The sequence below is a fragment of the Macrotis lagotis genome, chromosome 2, assembly GCF_037893015.1.
Source record: "Macrotis lagotis isolate mMagLag1 chromosome 2, bilby.v1.9.chrom.fasta, whole genome shotgun sequence".
Taxonomy (NCBI): Eukaryota; Metazoa; Chordata; class Mammalia; order Peramelemorphia; family Peramelidae; genus Macrotis; species Macrotis lagotis.
The window spans coordinates 188,644,255-188,663,485 of record NC_133659.1 but is presented as its reverse complement, the minus strand read 5'-3'; the positions used below and the strand labels follow the sequence as shown (position 1 = coordinate 188,663,485).

Below are 19,231 nucleotides of genomic sequence, written 5' to 3'. Positions count from 1 at the left end.
AGTATATCTATTGAGAGGAACCTGCTTCATTTGCTCTTTTTGAGGAATAAGAACAAGCTGTTAATTCTGGACGCTACCCAATAATCCAGCACTGTGGGATATCCATCAGGGTAGCTTTGGAAAATTTCCCCCTGGTATCACTCCCACCTTTTGCTTTGTTTCTGGGACCCTAATACCTCAATGGGGCGGAAAGAGAGCTAGGATTGGGGAAGAGTGCTACTGAAAGGAAAGATGGATAGGGAGAATGATTCACTGCTGCTGTCCTGTAGATAGCAGGAGGTGGAGTGGAAGAACACAGTAGATTTCTCCACTCCTATACCCAAGGTGTGGTTCTTGTTTATCAGGACAAACAAAATGAGCCCGCAGGGCACTGAAGCAGCCAGTTACTAATGGGCAAGTCTGAGCCCAGCATTGGGTCATTTGCCAGGTGCCAAAAGCAGGAGCAGGCAGGGTGGAGGGAAGGGGTGATGGTTGGGTTATTAAAACTAAAAGCCCTTAATGTGGACAAGCATTTACCTAGGAGAAACAAGTTGGAAAGTGAAATATGGCAACATACGTAGAAAGAATTGCTCAGCTCTGGGCATCACATTTTTAGAGGGATAACACAAAGCTGAATGATAGATATAGTTTTTTTAAAAAAATCTTGACAGGATAGAAGATTGGGTTGAATTGAATCAGATGAAATTTAATGAGGGAAAATAAAAGATAGCATCAAAGGGTCATTGATTCAAAGTTGGAAGGGACTTCAGAGGCTCATCTTGTCTAACTTCCTCATTTGAGGAAACTGAGACCCAGGCAGGTCAAGTGACTTGTCCAAGGTCACTGAGATAATAATATTCATCATTTCCAAGTCCAAGATTCTATAAAATTGGACAAGTTTAAATTCATCCAGAGGAAAATTACCAGGATGGGAAAGATTTTGCTAATAAGGTCCTATGAGGAAGGTTCCATATGAAATGCCAGATTGGGTAAATCAAAAGCCAGAATTGAGGTTGCTGGAAGAAATATCAACAGTCTCAGGTATACAGATGTTACTATTCTGATGGCAAAAAGTAAAAAAGAATTATTAAGTCTCTTGATGAGAGTGAAAGAGGAGAGTGTCAAACCTGGTTTGAAGCTTAACATAAAACAAAGTCTTGGCAACTAATTCCATCATTTCCTGGCTAATAGATGGAGAAGAAATGAAAGCAGGGTCAGATTTTATATTCTTGGGCGCAAAGATCACTGTAGATGGTGACTGCAGACATGAAATTAAAAGATGCTCTTTGGAAGGAAAACTATGGCAAATCTGGACAACATGCTAAAAAGCATAGTCAAAGCTATGATTTTTCCAGTAGCACTGTATGGCAGCTTGTGAGAATTGGACTATAAGGAAAACTTTATTGTCTCAGAATCAATGCTTTGAATTGTGCTGGAGAATATTTTTGAGAGTCCCTTGGTCAGCAAGGAGGTCAAATCAGTCAATATTTAAAGAAATTAATTCAGGATATTCACTAGAAGGTCAGATACTGAAGCTGAAGCTTAAATACACCAGCTACATAATAAAAAGATGGGACTCATTAGAAAAGATCCTGTTGTTGGGAAAGACTAAAGACAAAAGGAATAGGAATGGTGAAAAATGAGTTAGATATATAGAGTCATGGAAACAATGAACATGAACTTTGATAGACTTTGAGATATAGTGGAAGACAGAAGGACCTGGTGTGCAATGGTCCAAGGGGTCATGAAGGGACAGACATGATTGAACAACAACAACAAACCTAGGAGGAAGGAAAGAATAGGTGATTGTTTACCTAGACTTACATAGGACCATGACAACTATTTCCAAATTCTGAAAAAAAAAATTTTTGTGAAGAGGGAAGATTTATTTTGCATTGCCCCAGAGAGCAGAACCAATAGGTAGGGGCCACAGGAAAATTGGTTTCAACTCAATATTTAAAAAAGAACTTTCAGGGGTGGCTAGGTGGCGTAGTGGATAAAGCACCGGCCTTGGAGTCAGGAGTACCTGGGTTCAAATCTGGTCTCAGACACTTAATAATTAACTAGCTGTGTGGCCTTGGTGGCCTTGGGCAAGCCACTTGCCTTGCAAAAAACCTAAAAAAAAAAAAAAGAACTTTCCAAGTCTGCTGTTGGGTCTTGTGAGGGAATAGTTCAAACAAAGGTGAATGACCAAGATCATACACTATTAGTGTTAGAAGGTACACTCAGACACCATTTAGTTTCACCCATGCCTGAAAAAACATCTTTATAGAGCTGCTGTTGAGATGATACCCAAATTGAATTGGCATTATGGGATGACATTCAAGACCTATCTACTGCTAACATTCTAGGAGTAAAGGATACAAGCAAGTTAGCTCTTCCTTTCCTCCTTAGCTTAAACCTTGAGAGAAGGGATTATTTTTTACCTTTTCATGGCCCCCAGTACATCCCACAGTGCTTGGAATGTAGAAGGTGTTTAATAAGTTGATTGATTCCTCCTATATCCTCATCCTTTTGTGATTATGATTAAATAAATTTTCTTCATTTCCAGCCTGTCTGGTAGGCACACCTCAATGATGCCCCTGAAAATCACTGAAACTCCAGCCCCTTGAGAAAAAAAAGCAGATTGGGAAAATCCCCAGCTAATCTTGACTCATCACCAACTCTTTATGGTTCACTTTAGGGTGAGTAGAGATAATTTGGGGGGAAGAGATTGCTGGGAGCTAGTTTTATTTTTAGAGGGCTTCAAGCTCAAGAAGTCAAAAGTGGGATACGTAAACCAACAATTCTAATGCTCTCCTAGGCTGTAGTAAGAAACACACTGTTCAAAAGGAGAGATTAAATATTTGTTATCCTCTGACATGGAGGGTTACATTCAATTTTGGGATCCACGTTTTAGGAAAGACATGAACAAGCTGGAGAATGTACAGATGAATGGGAATAGAATACCAAAGCATCTTGACACCAGACCATATAAAAGTTCAGTGGAAGGAAGTGAGGGTGTTTGTCATGAAATAGAGAAGGTTTGGGAAGAGGAAGGGAGGCATGTTGGAGGACAACATCATAGCTGTCATTGACTATTTGAAGGGTAGGTAGATGAAAAAAGAAGCAGCATGGTATTTGATGGACTTGAATTTAGAAAAAACCTGGGTTCAAATTCTGTCTCAGATACTAGCTATGTGATCCTGGGCAAGTCTGTAAATTGTTTTCTTTCTCTTCCTTTCTTTGTCTTCCTTCTCTTTCTTTATGCTTGCCCAGCTAGTAGGTATCTGAAGTTGAATTTGACCTCAGGTCCTTTTGACTCCAGGGCCAGTACTCTCGCTAAACACCACCTAGCACCCCAAGAAGTTTCTTAATCAGATATGGGTTGAACTATCAGGCCTCTGAGTCCCTTTTCCATTCTGCTCTCTTCTCCACCTAATCCATTTCCCCACTGGAAGCTAAAGATTCCTGATTTCTCATAACCCCAAGTCTTTTCTCAAGAGGAGTAACTAGATTTCCTTTGAGTTCAGAGGCCCCAGGATATATGGATGGGGAGAGGGAAATAGCAATAGTTCTCTCTGCCAAGAGGTTGCAAAGGTGCTCCATGTCCATTAAAGTACCCTTTAGGGTGTATAAAACACCCACCTAATGTCATTAATAACCCCCATTAAAATAGTTTGACTCTATTAATGGTAATTAGCCCCTAAACTCCCTCTCTTGGGCAACTCATCATTCTCAACTGGCCCTAACAAGCAATAATGACCACTAGAGGGATAATTATAGTTTTCATAACTAGAATGGAAGGTGGCCCAAATCTAAGGGGAGAGGTAGGAGACATGAGTGGGCAGAGGATAAGAGTTAGTCTCTATATTAAACCCTAACTTTAACTTTTAGAATCAGAGTTAAATCTGGGGTTGTTATTATTTCATTCTTAAAGAGGACCAATGATATCCCAAGGGTGTAGTTTTGACATATGAAGAACTTGGATTTAAGCTGCTCAAATCATCAAATGCACTCTCTCCAGTGGCAAGATGACTGTCAATGAATGGACCATAATATTAGAAAATAAAAACAAAAAGTATTTTAAGAAAGGAATAAAAATTAATTGGAGATTAAAACTGGGGCTTAACTGAATCTCAACCTGGATCCAACCTAACACTGATTCCATTTCCAATTCTGTTAGCCTTAACTTCATTCCTAGCACCAACCCTAACTTAGCCCTAAATCTGGGCAAGTCAGTGATCTTACTTTTCTGGGACATGGTTCCCTCTTCTGAAAAATGAGGCTGTTGCACTTTCTAGTCTTAAATTCTTGGATCCTTTCTCTAATGCTAGCAACTCTCATATAACTCTAACTCTAATCTCAGACAGCTGTTAGGTTTCAGTTGGTGTTGTTCAGCTGTGCCTGAATCTCTGTGACCCCATTTGAGATTTTCTTGGCAAATACACTAGAGTGGGTTTTTTTTTTTTTACATTTTACATTTTACAAATGAAGAAATTGAGGCAAACAGGGTTAAGTGACTTGCCCAGTGTAACACAACTAGTAAACATCTGAGGCTAGATTTGAATAAAATCCTCCTAACTCCAAGCCCTGTGCTTTGTCCACTGGTCTAGATACTTTGCTGCCCCTTCAGGTTTGGTATCCTCATATATATGGTCCTGTAGATGGGATGAAAGTGCCTTACTTAGAGTTCAGAGGAATTGTGATCACCTTTAGGTCAAGGTTTCAACTGAGAAAGGAAACCAGATTCAGAAGTACTTTTAGCATGGATCATATCAATCCTGTAGGATTCAATCCTAACTGGGGAGTGGGAATGGTAGAGAAGAAGAGAAAGGCATTTAGGGAATCCTGATCAATGTCGATACTCCACCCCCCATCCCACTCCAGATATCCCTTGGAAACAGACCTCTCAGGCCATATTACATAGTCTAAGATTTAAGAAGGACCTGAGAGATCATCTAGTCAGGGCTCTTTAAACCAGAGTCCATGAACTTCTTGTTTTTAAATATTTTAATAACTTCAATTTCAATAGAATTAATTTCCTTTATAATCCTATGCATTTTATTTTATGCATTTAAAAAAAAAGGGATCCAAAGGATACCACAGGGGTCCATGGACACACAAAAAAAAAAATATAACCTCTGATCAAGTCCAACCATGTCATTTTATAGATAGGAAAATAGAGACCCAGAGTAGAGGAAGTGCCTTGGCCAAGGTCCCCATTGATAGTCAGTAGCAGAACTGAGATTGGAAACCAGGTCTTCTGACTTCACATCTAGAGCTGCTCTGAGAGAAATCTCTCATCTTGGTAGCAGGACAGTGTCTCTTGCTCCTCATGATCAGGGATCAAGTTATCCTATTTAAAAAATTTATTTATTTTCCTTTTTCTTTTAAAAATCCTATCCTATTTTTATTTATTTATTCTTTTATTCTTTTTTAGTTTTTTCTTTTTCTTTTAAAAATCACAATCTATTTTAATTAGAGGTAAATAAATGACTTAATAAATAAAGTACTGGGTTTAGAGTCAGGACAATCAGATGCTTACTCTGGGCAAGTCACTTAATCTCTGCCTGCTTCAGTTTCTCCACCTGTAAAATGGGGATGATATCACCTTCTCAGGTTTGGTTTGAGGATCAAATGATATAATATCTGTGCTTAGCACAGAGGCTAGCTTATAGTAGGTGCTTAATAAATGCTTGTTTTCTGCTACCCTGAGCATGCCATTTTTTTTGTGTGTGTGCAAAGACCCCTTTTGGCACTTTGATGGAGACTAGGGTTCCCTTCTCAGAATTGTGTGTGTTTGTGTGTGTCTGTGTGTCTGTGTGTCTGTGTGTCTGTGTGTCTGTGTCTGTGTGTATCTTTTAATTTTGAGTTTTTGAGGTTTATGGGGCAATGGGGTTAAGTGACTTGCCCAAGGTCACCCAGCTAGTAAGTATCATGCATCTGAGGCTAGATTTGAACTAAAGTCCTCCTGACTCCAGAGCTGGTGCTTTATCTGCTGTGCCATCTAACTGTCTCAGAATGATATTTTCAAAGTACAAAGGAAACCAATTACATTGAAATATAGTTATCAATTAAAAACAATTTGCAGACTGCAGGTTTAGAAACCCTTTCTTTTATCATAGTCTTGCTGGGTCCTCCTTTCTTCACCTCCCTTTCCCCAGTCCTCTTACCCAACACTTCAGAGTCTTCTTTTTTGCTCCTTGCTACTGTAGCATTGGGGGTTGGGGCTGGGTCTGTTCTGACTCCTGAAGGTAGAAGCTCAAAGTTAGGGTCAAGTTCAAGGATCATCTGGTTGAGGCTCTCCAAGGAGAAACCAATGGAAGAAGTCAACTCATCAGTCCAGCCAGTATCCTGCTGCACTCTGGGCTGGGGGAAGCAATTCAATTTGGTCGCTGTTGGTGCGACCTCCCTTCCAGCTCCAAGGGTATGGAGGCTGAGGACACAGCTGCCCTTATTGGGGAGTGGCTGTCCCTTGCCAGGCATGGGAGCCATCTGCACCTGGGCCCCCCAGCCTTCGGTGGTATAGTATGGACACTGGGGAGCCAGGTTGGTAGTCCGGGCTGTAAGAAAGCTGTTTCTGGTCTCCTCTTGAGGGTGTCCACAGACAGTATGGCCTGCTTTCAGCATCTGGCTGGACATCACTTGGGACATGGTCAGTGTGGACCTGTGCTTTGGGGTTCAACCTTCTTTCTTGAGTCAGTCTTGATCAGGGAGGTAATCCTCAGCTTCTAGTGCTCAAGGAAATCTGGAATAGGCAAGGCACAAGAATAGATTTGGCTTGGATCATTTAGAAACACTGTTTCCAGATGCTAAGACCACTGGGCTCCCAGAATTCAGACCCCTCTAAGACAGTTTCTCTAAGGTTTCTTCTGAGTGTTCCAGAGCATGTGTCCCTCATCCTTTATGTGTCTGATATTCCTTGGGAAATCTAGTAAAACCTATGGATGGGTGCCTTCTCAGAATCATATTTTTAAGTTCATAAAATAAAAATACAGGATTACAAAAAACTACTTTTATTGAAATAGAGATATGATTTCCCCCCACACACACACACACAATCCTAATTTGAAATCTATCCATCTGTTCCTTTGGAATCAGTGGACTTTTGATGGGGTGGGGAGTGACCAATGTCATCTTGCTCATGGGCAGGGGGATGGATAAAACAAGCATTTTAGGGTTAATATAGCATAAAGAAGCAACATGGTATGCACTGAAAAGAGCCTTGTACTAGGAGTTAAGAAATCTAGATTTGATTCTAGCTTTGAATGATTCTTACCTGTATGATCCTGGGAAAGTAACTTAATCTCTCTGAACCTCAGTTACCAAATCCATAAAATAAGAATTGCATCACCATTGGAATACTTGAAGCACCTAGCTAGTTCAGGGGGGTAGTGGAATGGGTCTGGAATCAGGAAGACCTCAATTCAAATCTGGCCTTAGATATTTACTAGCTGTGTGACCTTGGGCAAGTCACAACCTCAATTTGCCTTAATCTACTGGAGATGAAAATGATAAATCACTTCAATAACTTTGCCAAGAAAACATGGATGGCAGGGTCCCAAGGGGTCATGAAGAGTCAGACCTGATTCCATAATAACAACTACAACCTATGGCACCTACTTCCTAGAGTCATAAAAATTGAATCCAACCTCCTTATTCTGCAGATTGTGAGGCCTAGGGGGAGGATGAGATGGCATGGATGGAAAGTGGGTCTTTTGACTCTAAGTCTAACTTTCTTTCCATAACTCCAAAACCAACATTTACTTCATCTACTTTGCTTAATTTAATTCAACCAGTATTACATGCCTACAAGTGTGAGACACTGGCATGAGTTCTGGGGAGACACAGGCAGAACAGAAACAGTCCTTGTTCTCAGGGAATATATTTTCCTTTATCAGTTTTGAAAATATATATCTTTTACTTTTACACAATAATTAGTATTTCTATTAAGTTTTAAGATTTGCAAAGTACTCTAAAATATTATCTCATTTTATCATTACTACAATTCTCAGAGATGGGTGCTATTATTATTCCTGTTTTACAGATGAGGATACTTAAATTAATAAGGGTCAAGTGACTTGACCAAGATCACAAAGTTGGTATATATATATATATATATATATATATATATATATATATATATATGTATGTATATGAGGTCTTCCTGACTCTAGGTCCAGTACTCTATGTATTGGGTCACACTGTGCAGCCCCCTGCCCCAGAGAGCCAGCCCATCCTGGACCTGTGATATCATTGCTATAGAGTTCAAAATCCACTCTAGGGTATTCCTCGCCCAACGCAAGTCAGTTTTCTTTGTAACTTAGTTTTAGAGATCAGAGAGGTTAAGAGAAGTTGCCCAGGGCCACATAGCCAGGAGAGGTCCCAGGCAGGACTTTTAAACAGCTTTCTTGGCTCTGAGGTTGGTTCTGCCAGGCTTTGATGTCTCTTAGATCTTCTAATCAAGTAAGTATAAACAAGAAGGGAAAAAGAAACAGTTCAGCAAAATAAATTGACCCATTGTAGAAGTTGGCATTTGGTGCTATATTCCTCTCTCAAAGTTCACTTATCTTCTTTTGAGGGGAAGCAACATATGCATAGAAAATTAAAGATAAAAGAAAGAATATTATTCCTATTTTATAATTGAGAAAATGGAATCTAGGAGGTTTGCCCAGGGTTACATAGCTCTTAAGTGACAGAGGAAGGGTTTTGAATCCAGATCTTCTTGACTGTAAGGCAGGCAAGCATTCTGTTTACTTCATAAGCTTTCTCTCATCTAGGGTGAGAACTTCTGTGAAGTTTCCTTCCTTTTTCTTTTTTTTTCTCTTTCCCTCCTTTTTTCTTCCCTTCCTTCTTTTCATTTCTTCCCTTCCTTTTTATCTTCCTTTTCTTCCTTTTTTTTTTTGGCAAAGCAATGGGGTTAAGTGACTTGCCCAAGGCCACACAGCTAAGTACTTACAAGTGTCTGAGGTCAAATTTGAACTCAGGTCCTCCTGACTCCAGGGTTGGTGCTCTAGCTGCCGGCAACTAGGTAATTATTAAGGGCTTTAATTCTTTCTTTCTTCTTTCTTTCCCTTCCTACCTTTCTTTTCCTATCTTTTTTCTTTCCTTTGATCATTCCTTTATTTTCCTCTTTTTTCTTTCTTTCCTTCCTCCTTTCCTTTTTTCTTATTTCTTTTGCTCTTTCCTTCCTTCTTTCTTTTTCTCTCTCCTTTCTTCCTTTCTTCTTTCTATTCCCTTCTTTCTCTTTTTTTTTCTTTCCCTTCCTACTTTTCTTCCTACTTCATCTTCTCACCTTCCATTTGGAGAAGCAAAAGCCTGGCTTTTGTTTGGCTTGAGTCCAGTCTGCTTTTTGGCTGCTGTGATTGGCTAGGATCCATTTTCCTGATTCACACTAGGATGGGTCTGAGATGCTTGGAAACTCCTGTTATCTTACTATGGCAGTAAGGGAACTCATTATTGCCAGAGAAAGGGGAGGAGGTTGTTGTTTCTACAGATGATTAGGGGAACAGGGAACAAGAGGACAAATCCACCTTGACAGGGCTAGGCTTGCTGCTCCCAAGGTGTCATGGGGACTTAGGCTGCTAAGACTGCATTTTGGAGGATGTCTATAAATGGAAATGGGAAAGAGCCAGCGAGATCTCCTTTCCATTACCTAGGCTCAGGGCAGCTGAGGATACTGGGAGCTGACTTTTTCCATGATTATGCTCAAATCTCTCTGATGTATAGGATAAGAACTCAAAGCACTTCACAGTATGTATCCTGAAGGAGTAACAGTTGTGAACCCTGCCATAGCCTTTGACTTAATGAGAGGATGGGTCAACTGCTTTGAATTGTGTCAAGTTGGGAGGTTTTGGGAAAGAGAGCTGAGATCTCTGCCTAGACTGGGGTGGAGAGAAAGATCTGGATTCAAATTCTGTCTCAGATACCTACTCACTGCTTGACCCCAGGCAAATCACTCAATCTATCCATGCTCTAGCCTAACAATATTCAAAGTGTGATTTTCAAAGGGGAGGTGGCCCTGGTGGTAAAAACTATTTTTATGATAATACTAAATTTTATTTCTGGAATTCATATTAAAAAACTCTTTGGGGTCCTCTGGATGTAAATGAGTCTTGAGGCCACCTTGAGAACTATTGCTCTAGGTAACTCTTTAAATATAAGGTCTTCACTTCCATACCAGTGAAATTCCAACTTCAGTCCCTATCTCTGTAAAATAAAGAAGCTGGACAAGAAAATCTAATTGTAAAATCAAATATTTCTGCCATTGTACAAAATGAAGTCTTGCCCATAGACTTGACTCAAGGTATATATTCCCTCCTTCCCTCACTTGGCAGTTTTCCTTCCCTGCTCCACCCCCACAACATTTTCTTTCCTGAAATGGGAAAATAAGAGACATGGAGAGGTGATCTGAGTCACACACAGACTGTGTAGAGCAAGGGCAGTGGCAGGGGAGGGAACAAGATCTTCTTTGAATTCTCCCTGATTTATGTGGTTACTGAATGAAATCATTCAAACCTCAGGTTACAATAATCCCAGGGGTTCCATAGGGAAGTGAGTGTCTCTTTCCACCTCAACTCCCACCCAACACCCTGAGAGCTCCTTGGGATTAGATCAGTTGATAATCAAGTCTGACTCTTCATGAACCCATTTGGAATTTTCTGGCAAAGATATTGGAGTGGTTTGCAATTTTCTTCTCTAACTCTAACTTTGCAGATGAGGAAGCTGAGGCCAATAGGGTTAAGTGACTTGTCTAGAGTAATACAGCTAGTAAGTTTTTTGAGGCTAGATTTTAATTTAGGAAGATAGAGGAGTCTTCCTAACTTCAGGCCTAGGAATTTATCCATTGGGCTACCTAGCTGCCCATCTAACTCCTTGGGGTAGAGAAAGTAACTAGTTGGTCAGACTTCTTTGTGGGCTCTTTCTCTTCCATCTCCCTTAGAGTCTAGCACTATATTCTTGTTCTCTGTCTCATACAAGGAAGGTTGGCTATCACAAGTTTGTGTGTGCATGGGAAGGGGCATGTAGGGTCCTTCTGCCCCCCTTCCTCACCTGTCAGAGTTACTCATTTTAAAGGGAAGAATGCTCATCTCCCCAGGCTGCATGAACCCCTCTCCAGAGATTTGGAGAATGAAGTAGGGGATTTTCAGGAAGTTAATGAGTCAGAAGTGTAGCTAATAGTCCTTGAAGGGTAAATATAGTAGGTGCCAGGTAGTATAGCTTGCTGAGGGAAGGGAGTGGGATAAGAACTCATGAAAAGAATTCTCTTGACTTTGGAGTCAAAAAAAAAACCTGGGCTCAGTTCCCAGCTCTGTCAAATTATTACACATACGACATTAGCAAGGCATCTCTGCTCTCTGCACAGTTTCCTTTTTAGTAAAATGAGAAAAGTGGAGTAAGTGACTTAAGGTCCCTCTGAGGGGCAGCTAGGTAGCACAGTAATTAGCATGTCAGACTTGAAGTCAGGAAGACTCGTCTTCCTGAGTTAAAATCTGGTCTCAGACACTTATTAGCTGTGTGACCTTGGGTAAGTCACCCTGTTTGCTTCAGTTTCCTCATCTGTAAAATGAACTGGAGAAGGCAATGGCAACACACACTAGTCTCTTTGCCAATAAAACTTCAAATAGAGTCACAAAGAGCTAGGCACAGCTGAAATGACTGAATAACAAAAACAAAACAAAGACCCCTTCCATTTTGTGATCACAGATGACAAATCCAATCTTGTTCCTAGAACAACATCCTACCTGGTAATTTATCTTTGGGCTTAGGCTCACACAATTCAGATCCTGATATCATATAGTCCTCCTCACACCTCTCATTTTTAGATGATAAAAATGAGGCTCAGAGAGTTTAAGGAGAATCCCCAAAGCCACACAGATATTCCATTTCAGAGCACAAATCTGAACTTGGATCCTCTGACTCTAATGGTTTGGGGATTAATAAATTGCAGAACCAGGATTCAATGCTGTCTCTCCACTGAGATGGCTGGATCCTTATCTTTGACCACATTTTCCTCATTAAATATGAGGTCCTTGAGGGCAGGGACTACCTTTTTGCCTTTCTTTGTATTTTCAAAATACAATCTTTCTTTACTTCTTAGTCCCAAAGAAAAAAATGGTGATGATAATAATATAATAACAATAATGATGATGATGATATTGATGATAACTAATATTTATAGAGCCCTTAGAATTTTGCATGGTTCGGAAAGACGCAGAGAGTTAATAAAGAGAGAGACTTTGATAGGAATGAATAACCAGACCTTCTTCCTCGAGCTTCCTCCCCTCCTACTTCAATACCCCCAAAGACTTAATTAATCTATGATTTGAGAGGCTACCTGTGAAACAGCTGCCTTGCGCCTCCGCGGACGAGATGCTTTCCCTGAGGCTCTCCTGCTGTAACTGGCCTCCTGGGACTCAAGAGGCTCCACGGCCAGATGTGGAATGCTCTGAGGCTCTAGGCCACCCCCCACTTCTTTAAGAGCATCTTTCCCGCCCTCCTTCCCGAGCCCCAGCCTTGACAGACGCCCCTCCCATTTCCTCCACTCCCGCTCGGATTTTTGGCCAACCTCAGGTGTGCCTCAGGTGAGGCTGGCGCGGGGCAGGGGCGGAAGTGAAGCAATGGGGAGCTGGCATACGAGTTCAGTGAGGAGGCAAGGTGGGCGGGCGCCCTGGGCATCGCTGATGCGATGGGAGTTGGAGATGGGGAGGAGGATTGGGTGTCTCCCAAGCTGGACTGGCCTCTCAGGTACCAGCAGCATCCCGGGAGCCCGGGGCTGCCTCAGTTTGCAGACTAGAGGTCTCAGGTAGGAGTGCCCCCCCCCCCCCCCCCCCCCCCCAGGGAAGCAACTTTTGTCTTAACGCTCAGGTGCCCAGGAGCTCAACGACTGGGCTGATGGGATTGGAAGAGAGGAACCCAGCTAGCTTCTTCACCTTTCTAATTTTTCCTGGCATTTTGTGATTGTCCTTTAGACTTCTTCAATAGGAAAGGATAGTATAATTAATGCCAACAAGCATTTATTAAGTGATAATTGTGACTCAGGTACTGTGCTCAAAACTGGGACTAGGGAGAAAGGCAAAAAAAATCCCAAACCAAACCAAAACCAAACCCCAAACAAACCTGGTCCTTAATCTCAGGAAGATCCCTCAAAAAGAGACATGGTATAAATAGCAGAGAGTTAAACCCGTCCATTGGTCTTCTTCTCTGTTGGGGCTTTTCCAATATTGTTATTTTTATAAACACCTTTCCTTGTCTCACAGGTTATTTTGAATACTGCACTTTATAAAATTTAAAGCACTATAGAAATGTGAATTATTCTCTATAGGAAGGAGGAAGGGAACACCTATTTATTAAGCAACAATTATGTGCCCGGGGGGAAATAACGGATAGAGTGCCGGACCTGAAGTCAGCGAAACTTATCTTCCTGAATTCATATCTGACCTCATATATACTATTTGTGTGGTCTTGGGCAAGTTATTTAAGTCTATTGCCTCAGTTTCCTCATCTGTAAAATAGGATGGAAGAAATGACAAATTACTCCAGCATTTTTGCCAAGAACACCCCAAATGGGGTCAAGGAGAGTCAGACAGGTCAAGAACAATAACACATACCAGGGCCTGTCCTGGGTGCTTTACAAAGCACCTCTGAGCCTCATAGCATCTTTGAGAGGAAAATGCTATTATCATTTATATTTTACAGTTAAGGAAACTGAGGCAAAAAGAAGTTAAAGGATTCAGCCTGGTAAGTGACTGAGGATGGATTTAAAATAAAATTTTCCTAACTCCAAGTCCAGTGGACTCCAGTCTATAGGAAGTTAGTATTAGATCATATTATTATTCTTAGTCATAGATAAAATGCTCAGTTCAAATATCACTCCCCACTGGAAGTATGTCTCCATCTTCTCCAGTAATTAATTTTCTAACCTCTTGAAATTTCTTGGCATTATGTGGTATATTGTATTTGTTTATCTGTGCCCTTGTTGAATTTCCCCAGTAAAATGGAAGTTCCTTGAAGGCAGGAGCTAATTTGGTTTTGTCACATTTGGTTATTCCCAATTTCTAGATATATTCATACTTCAGGCTTTTAATAAATGTTTATAAATGTTAGTTATAAGATCCCTCAAGGCAGGGTCTATGCTATTTGTATCTTCCAACAATATCCAGTTTATAGTAGGCTAAATGACTTTATTTTTAAAAATTTGTCGTGAATTTAACAAGCACTACATTAAAATGAACATCTTCAGAGACAAAGTAGGACAGATAATGAGGACTGTGCATGAATCTGTGAATCTGTGCTACATGCAAACTGCTCCTTTTATTTTTCCTTTCCCTAAGTCTATAACAAATTCAACATATAATTTTCAAAGTTGAACTGCTAGTTTGTGTTCTCTTCTGACCTTCCTTCTGTAACCTTCATTAAAAAAAATGCATCTCTATTTCTTTCCTTTTTTACATGTTTATTGAATGAATTGACCAAACAGAGATGTAGGCTGAACCCTTTGTTGAAAAGGATGAGGGATAACAGATGGTTAGCCCTATTTCTACATTAATACCATTAGTAGAATGTTACAAGACCTAGAGGAAACCTCCAGCAAATTGGTCCCAGGGAAGAACATGGACAAGGATGGCACAAGATAAAAAACCATGGACACTAACCCTAATTCTGAAGTTACAATCTACAGAAATAGAGGTAATACCCACATGTATGAGATCATAGACTCCTTGAAATACTGGAAAATGGCCTCAGCTTTTGGGTAGTGGCTAAATTTTGGAGAAGAGTGGAGAAAGGCTCTAAGTTGGATATAAATGAAGAAGGGCACTGTCTATTTGGATCTGTTCCAAGGGGGAGCTGAAATAACTCTCTACTCCCAGTCAGTAGCATGGTTAAAGAACTGTTTTCTCCCAGTGCTACTCCCACAGAGAAACTCAGATCTGATGAATTTTTTGCTTCATTCCCTCCTATTTGAGGGCAAAAAGTCATTTCAGTCTAGCTGTGGTGTTCATGTGATTTCATTTTCTCCCATTCCATTAGAGTGAAGTCCCCAGTCAAAAAACATGTCCTCCACTTATCATTGTGTAGGCTAAAATGGAAGATAGGCCTTGATGTAATGCCAGATCCATGGATTTACAACAAGGTAGATTTAAATCCTGGTGCTGCTATTGCAATTTGCTGAATTGCCTCAGGTAAGTGAAGTTAATGTTCCAAATGCTCCTTTCTTTCTCTTTTCTTTCTTCTTTATCTCTTTCCCTTTCCCCCTTCTGTGTACCTTCTTTCCTTTCTTCTCTTTTTTTCTGTTCCCTTTTCCATTCTTATTTAGCCACCATATTCCCTAGCCTACCTTTTATTCCACCCTTGTTTGTTTTTTCTTCTCAGATGGGAGTTCTAATCCAGTTTCAGACACTTGTCTCTTACAAGCTGTGTGACCTTGTCATTTAATCCTGATTGCCTGTATTCTGGGCTATATATGGTTGTCCTGATTCATATCTGGCCACTGGATCCAGATGGCTCTGGAGGAGAAAGCGAGGTTAGTACAACATCCTCTCACTCAAATCCAATTTATGTGCTTATCATGGTATCACTTCCCTGTCGTGGTCTTCTTTGAGAATGAAGGACAGGGGTAGCTAGGTGGAACAGTGGATAGAGCACTGGCCCTGGAGTCAGGAGTACCTGAGTTCAAATCTAACCTCAGACACTTAATTACCTAGCTGTGTGGCCTTGGGCAAGCCACTTAACCCCATTGCCTTGCAAAAAAATCTTTAAAAAAAAAGAGAGAGAATGAAGGACAAACACGTCAGCTATATTTCACACTAACCCCATTCACGAACTCTTAATACTGACCAAAATGTACTAATTATTGTTCCTCAATCTTGAACTTCTTTTTCTTGCCTCCATTGTATTTACTTTTCCTATTCACCATGTTTAGAACAAGCTTTCCCCACATCCTGGTAGTAACTTCCTTGTCTTTATAACACCTGTGTGTGTCCATATATTATGTCTACAGCTGTAAATCTGTTATCTATAACTTTAAGGTTTGCAAAACACTTTGCAAATGTTATCTCTTTTCCCAGAGTTTGGGAGAATTATGGAAAACTTCATGGAAGTGATAGCACCTAAGCAGGGCCTTGAAAAGAAAAGAATTTTTACTCTTTAGGTGGGTCTGTTATTCTAGAAGCTGCCACAGAGGCCCTAGGGCCTGATTAGTTTCTTGGAGAGACACTGAATCTCATTATGTTATTATTATGCTCTTTACTCAATACAATCTAATCTTGAAGGTGAAGATGTAAGAGGAGTCTATTCAAAACATGGGGGGAGGGAGTAATCAAAAGCTTGGGGGGAGGGCAAAATAGAATAAAGGAATGATGTTTAGTTAGAACATTGACTACTTTTCCAGTCTTCTTATATTTTTCCCTACCTCCAAGAGGTATTCTTGGATCCAGTGACATTGACCTCCTTGATTGATCTACATGCCCAATACCATGTGATGTTTGTCCTTCATTCTTGAAGAAGACCATGACATCAAGGAAGTGATGCCATGACAAGGAATGAATTGAATTTGAGTGAGGGGATGCTGTGCTAAGTCACCAGTCTCACTTTCTCCTCCAAAGCCATCTGGGTTCAGTGACCAGATATGAATCAGGATGACTGGAGATGTCCCTGGATGTGAGGCAATCAAGGTTAAGTGACCCATGCAAGGTCTAATAGCTAGTAAGTATCTGGAATCAGATATGAACATAGGTCTTCCTGATCTTAGGTGCTCTATCTGCTGTGCTATCTAGCTGCACTACTCAATAAACCATAGCTATTAACTATTACTTCCAGGTTCAAGTACAAAATCCTCTGTTTGGTCTTTAAAGCCCTTTATACCTGTGGTTCCTTCCTGCCTTCCCAGTATTATTATATACCTTATTCCCCATCTACATTCTTTTTGACCCAATGAAACTATCATGTTTTAAGTCTTTGTCAATGTGCACCATATAAAAGGAGCCTTTATAGACAAGGCACAGGAGAGAGCTGAATATGAAGATATAATACATTATAAAGATGGAGTTAATGGATGAGAAAGGGAAAGGAGAGGTAGAATATACTAAGATATTATATATAAAAGAGTCAAGAAAAAGGTTATGGAGTGGAAGGGGGGAAAGTGAGGGGGAATGAGTGAGCCTTCATTCTCATTGCATCTAGGTGGCACAGTGCACAGAACACTGGCCCTAGAATCAGGAGGACCTGAGTTCATATTTAACCTCAGAACACTTAATAATTACCTAGCTGTGTGACCTTGGACAAGTCACTTAACCCTTGCCTTGCAAAAAAACAAACAAAAAAAAAGAAATGACTCAGAGGGGAAAAAACATACACTCAATAGGGTATAGAACTCTATCTTAACCTAGAGTTAAAAAAAAAGGAGAGGAAAGCAATAGGAGAAAGGGTATAGGTGAAGAAAGTGGAGTTGTAGATGATAGACGTGAAGGAAGATAATGAGAGAAGATAGTCATATGTGACACACTTTTCACATACAGTATGAAAGGAGAAAGAGAGAATAGAATAAATGGGATGGGGAGGAATAGGATGGAGGGAAATATAGCTAGTAATAGCAAGGAAAAAATATTGAAGCAATTCTCTGATGGACTTATGATAAAGAATGTCATCCATCCCAAAGACAGAGCTGATGGTATCTGAATCCAGACTGAAGTACATTTTTTTCCTCTAAATTTATTTCTCTTGAAGTTTCCCTATCTTTGTGGGGAAGTTTCTCTATCTTTTTGAGGGGAGGAGGGATTATGTTTACTTTTACAACAAGACTATTATAGTAATGCGAAAAAAATAATTAATTAATTTTTTAAAAAAGCTGCTCAGGAACCTATATACATGAAAGTTCCCTCAAGCCATTTTCCTGGAGATTTGCTCTGGACAAGTCATGGTTTTTAGTGGTTCTTCTTTTTTCCTCACAACTCACTCTCTTCCTACTTTTCTTGACATTCTTAGACATTGACAATCCATGAAATTGAATGCTTTTGTAACAAATTACATTTGTACATGTAACAAAGTATATTAAAGACTTTTATTTCAAGAACACTACTGAACATCATGGAGAGTATAGTCATCACAAATTGACTACAACAACACCTGAAGGTCCTGAATGTTCTGTTCTGAGAAAGTAGAAATACCACTAGATCAAGAGCACAGAGAAGAAATGTATTAAAAGCAACACAATCTCAAGGAAGTTGAAAGATTTCTCAAAGGAAGGAAGAAGTCAATGGCACAGGACAAAATTATTTCTGAATCATGTCAATGTTCACTTTTGAATATTTGTGTTTTAAGCGTTTCTTTTCTAGTAGAGGAAAAAAAATAGCTGTCCTATACTTGATCTACCTATACAATGAATAATATTCTATTCCTTTTAGAAGAGATCCTAGATTGAGTTGAACTAAGCTTCAAGTGATTTTCCTCAGTATTCTGAGGTCAAGGTTTAAAGAACTAGAGAGCCTGACCCCTCTCTTTACAGGAGAGGTTTCCCCAGGGCTGAGAAATAGCCTATGAATATGAACCCAGAGCTAGGGTCCCTTAGTGGGGATGTATCCTCAGTCAGAAGGGCTCAGATGGTCTGATACATGGAGAAAAAGTAAGACTATTTAATTTTTCTCTTTATCTCTTAACTTCTTGATATCCATTTCCCTTTTCTCTTTTCTGCAGTTTTTGATGAAGAGGTGACTAAACCTTGCCAAGACCAATTCCTTTACAATTCCCGGCTTCCATTACCTCTTATTTTCTTCATCAGATTAACCACTCCCTACTTCTATAATCCTCAACCTCTATCTTCTGATTACTTCAACGGCCAAATATTGCCCTTTCAACTTTCCTACAAATTGAATTCACTTCTTTCTACTTTCACCATTACCCCCTTAATTCAGCTCCTCATCACCTCTTGGCTTGGTTCTTACCTCTTTATAGACCTTGATGCCTCAATTCTCTCCTCTTTTCATTCCATTCTTCCACAGCTGCTGAATTGATTTCCTTAAATCACAAAAATGGTCATGGAACTGCCCTACTCAATAAACTTCAATGACTTTCTATTACCTCTGGGATCAACTATAAAAAATGCTCTATTTGTTAGATATTGAAAGCCCACAACATGCCCTCAATCTACCTTTCCAGTCTTATTATGCATTACTTCATATCCTCTATGGTCCAGTCCAACTGGAGTTCCATTTTCCATTTCCATGCCTTTGTTTTGGTTGTCCCTTTGGAAAATAGTCTCCTAAAAAATTCTCAT

At 40.1% G+C, this 19,231-nt stretch overlaps 1 protein-coding gene and 1 long non-coding RNA gene across 4 annotated transcripts in view; one reads left to right on the top strand and one right to left on the bottom strand.

Annotated features, from left to right (window-relative positions):
• The window catches only part of TNS4 (tensin 4), a 33,164-nt gene extending 20,737 nt beyond the window's left edge, over positions 1 to 12,427 (bottom strand). For both annotated transcript variants that reach the window (XM_074223971.1, XM_074223972.1), the window contains exons 1-2: positions 12,299 to 12,427; positions 6,135 to 6,709 (exon numbers count right to left, since the gene is read on the bottom strand). In XM_074223971.1, the coding sequence (XP_074080072.1) occupies positions 6,135 to 6,615 (481 nt within the window). In that variant the 5' untranslated portion in view covers positions 6,616 to 6,709; positions 12,299 to 12,427. The remainder of the gene's footprint in view (positions 1 to 6,134; positions 6,710 to 12,298) is intronic.
• The window catches only part of LOC141513800 (uncharacterized), a 94,051-nt gene that overhangs the window by 963 nt on the left and 73,857 nt on the right, over positions 1 to 19,231 (top strand). For both annotated transcript variants that reach the window (XR_012475880.1, XR_012475881.1), the window contains exons 2-4: positions 2,531 to 2,663; positions 14,992 to 15,143; positions 15,334 to 15,484. This is a non-coding gene — a long non-coding RNA (uncharacterized LOC141513800). The remainder of the gene's footprint in view (positions 1 to 2,530; positions 2,664 to 14,991; positions 15,144 to 15,333; positions 15,485 to 19,231) is intronic.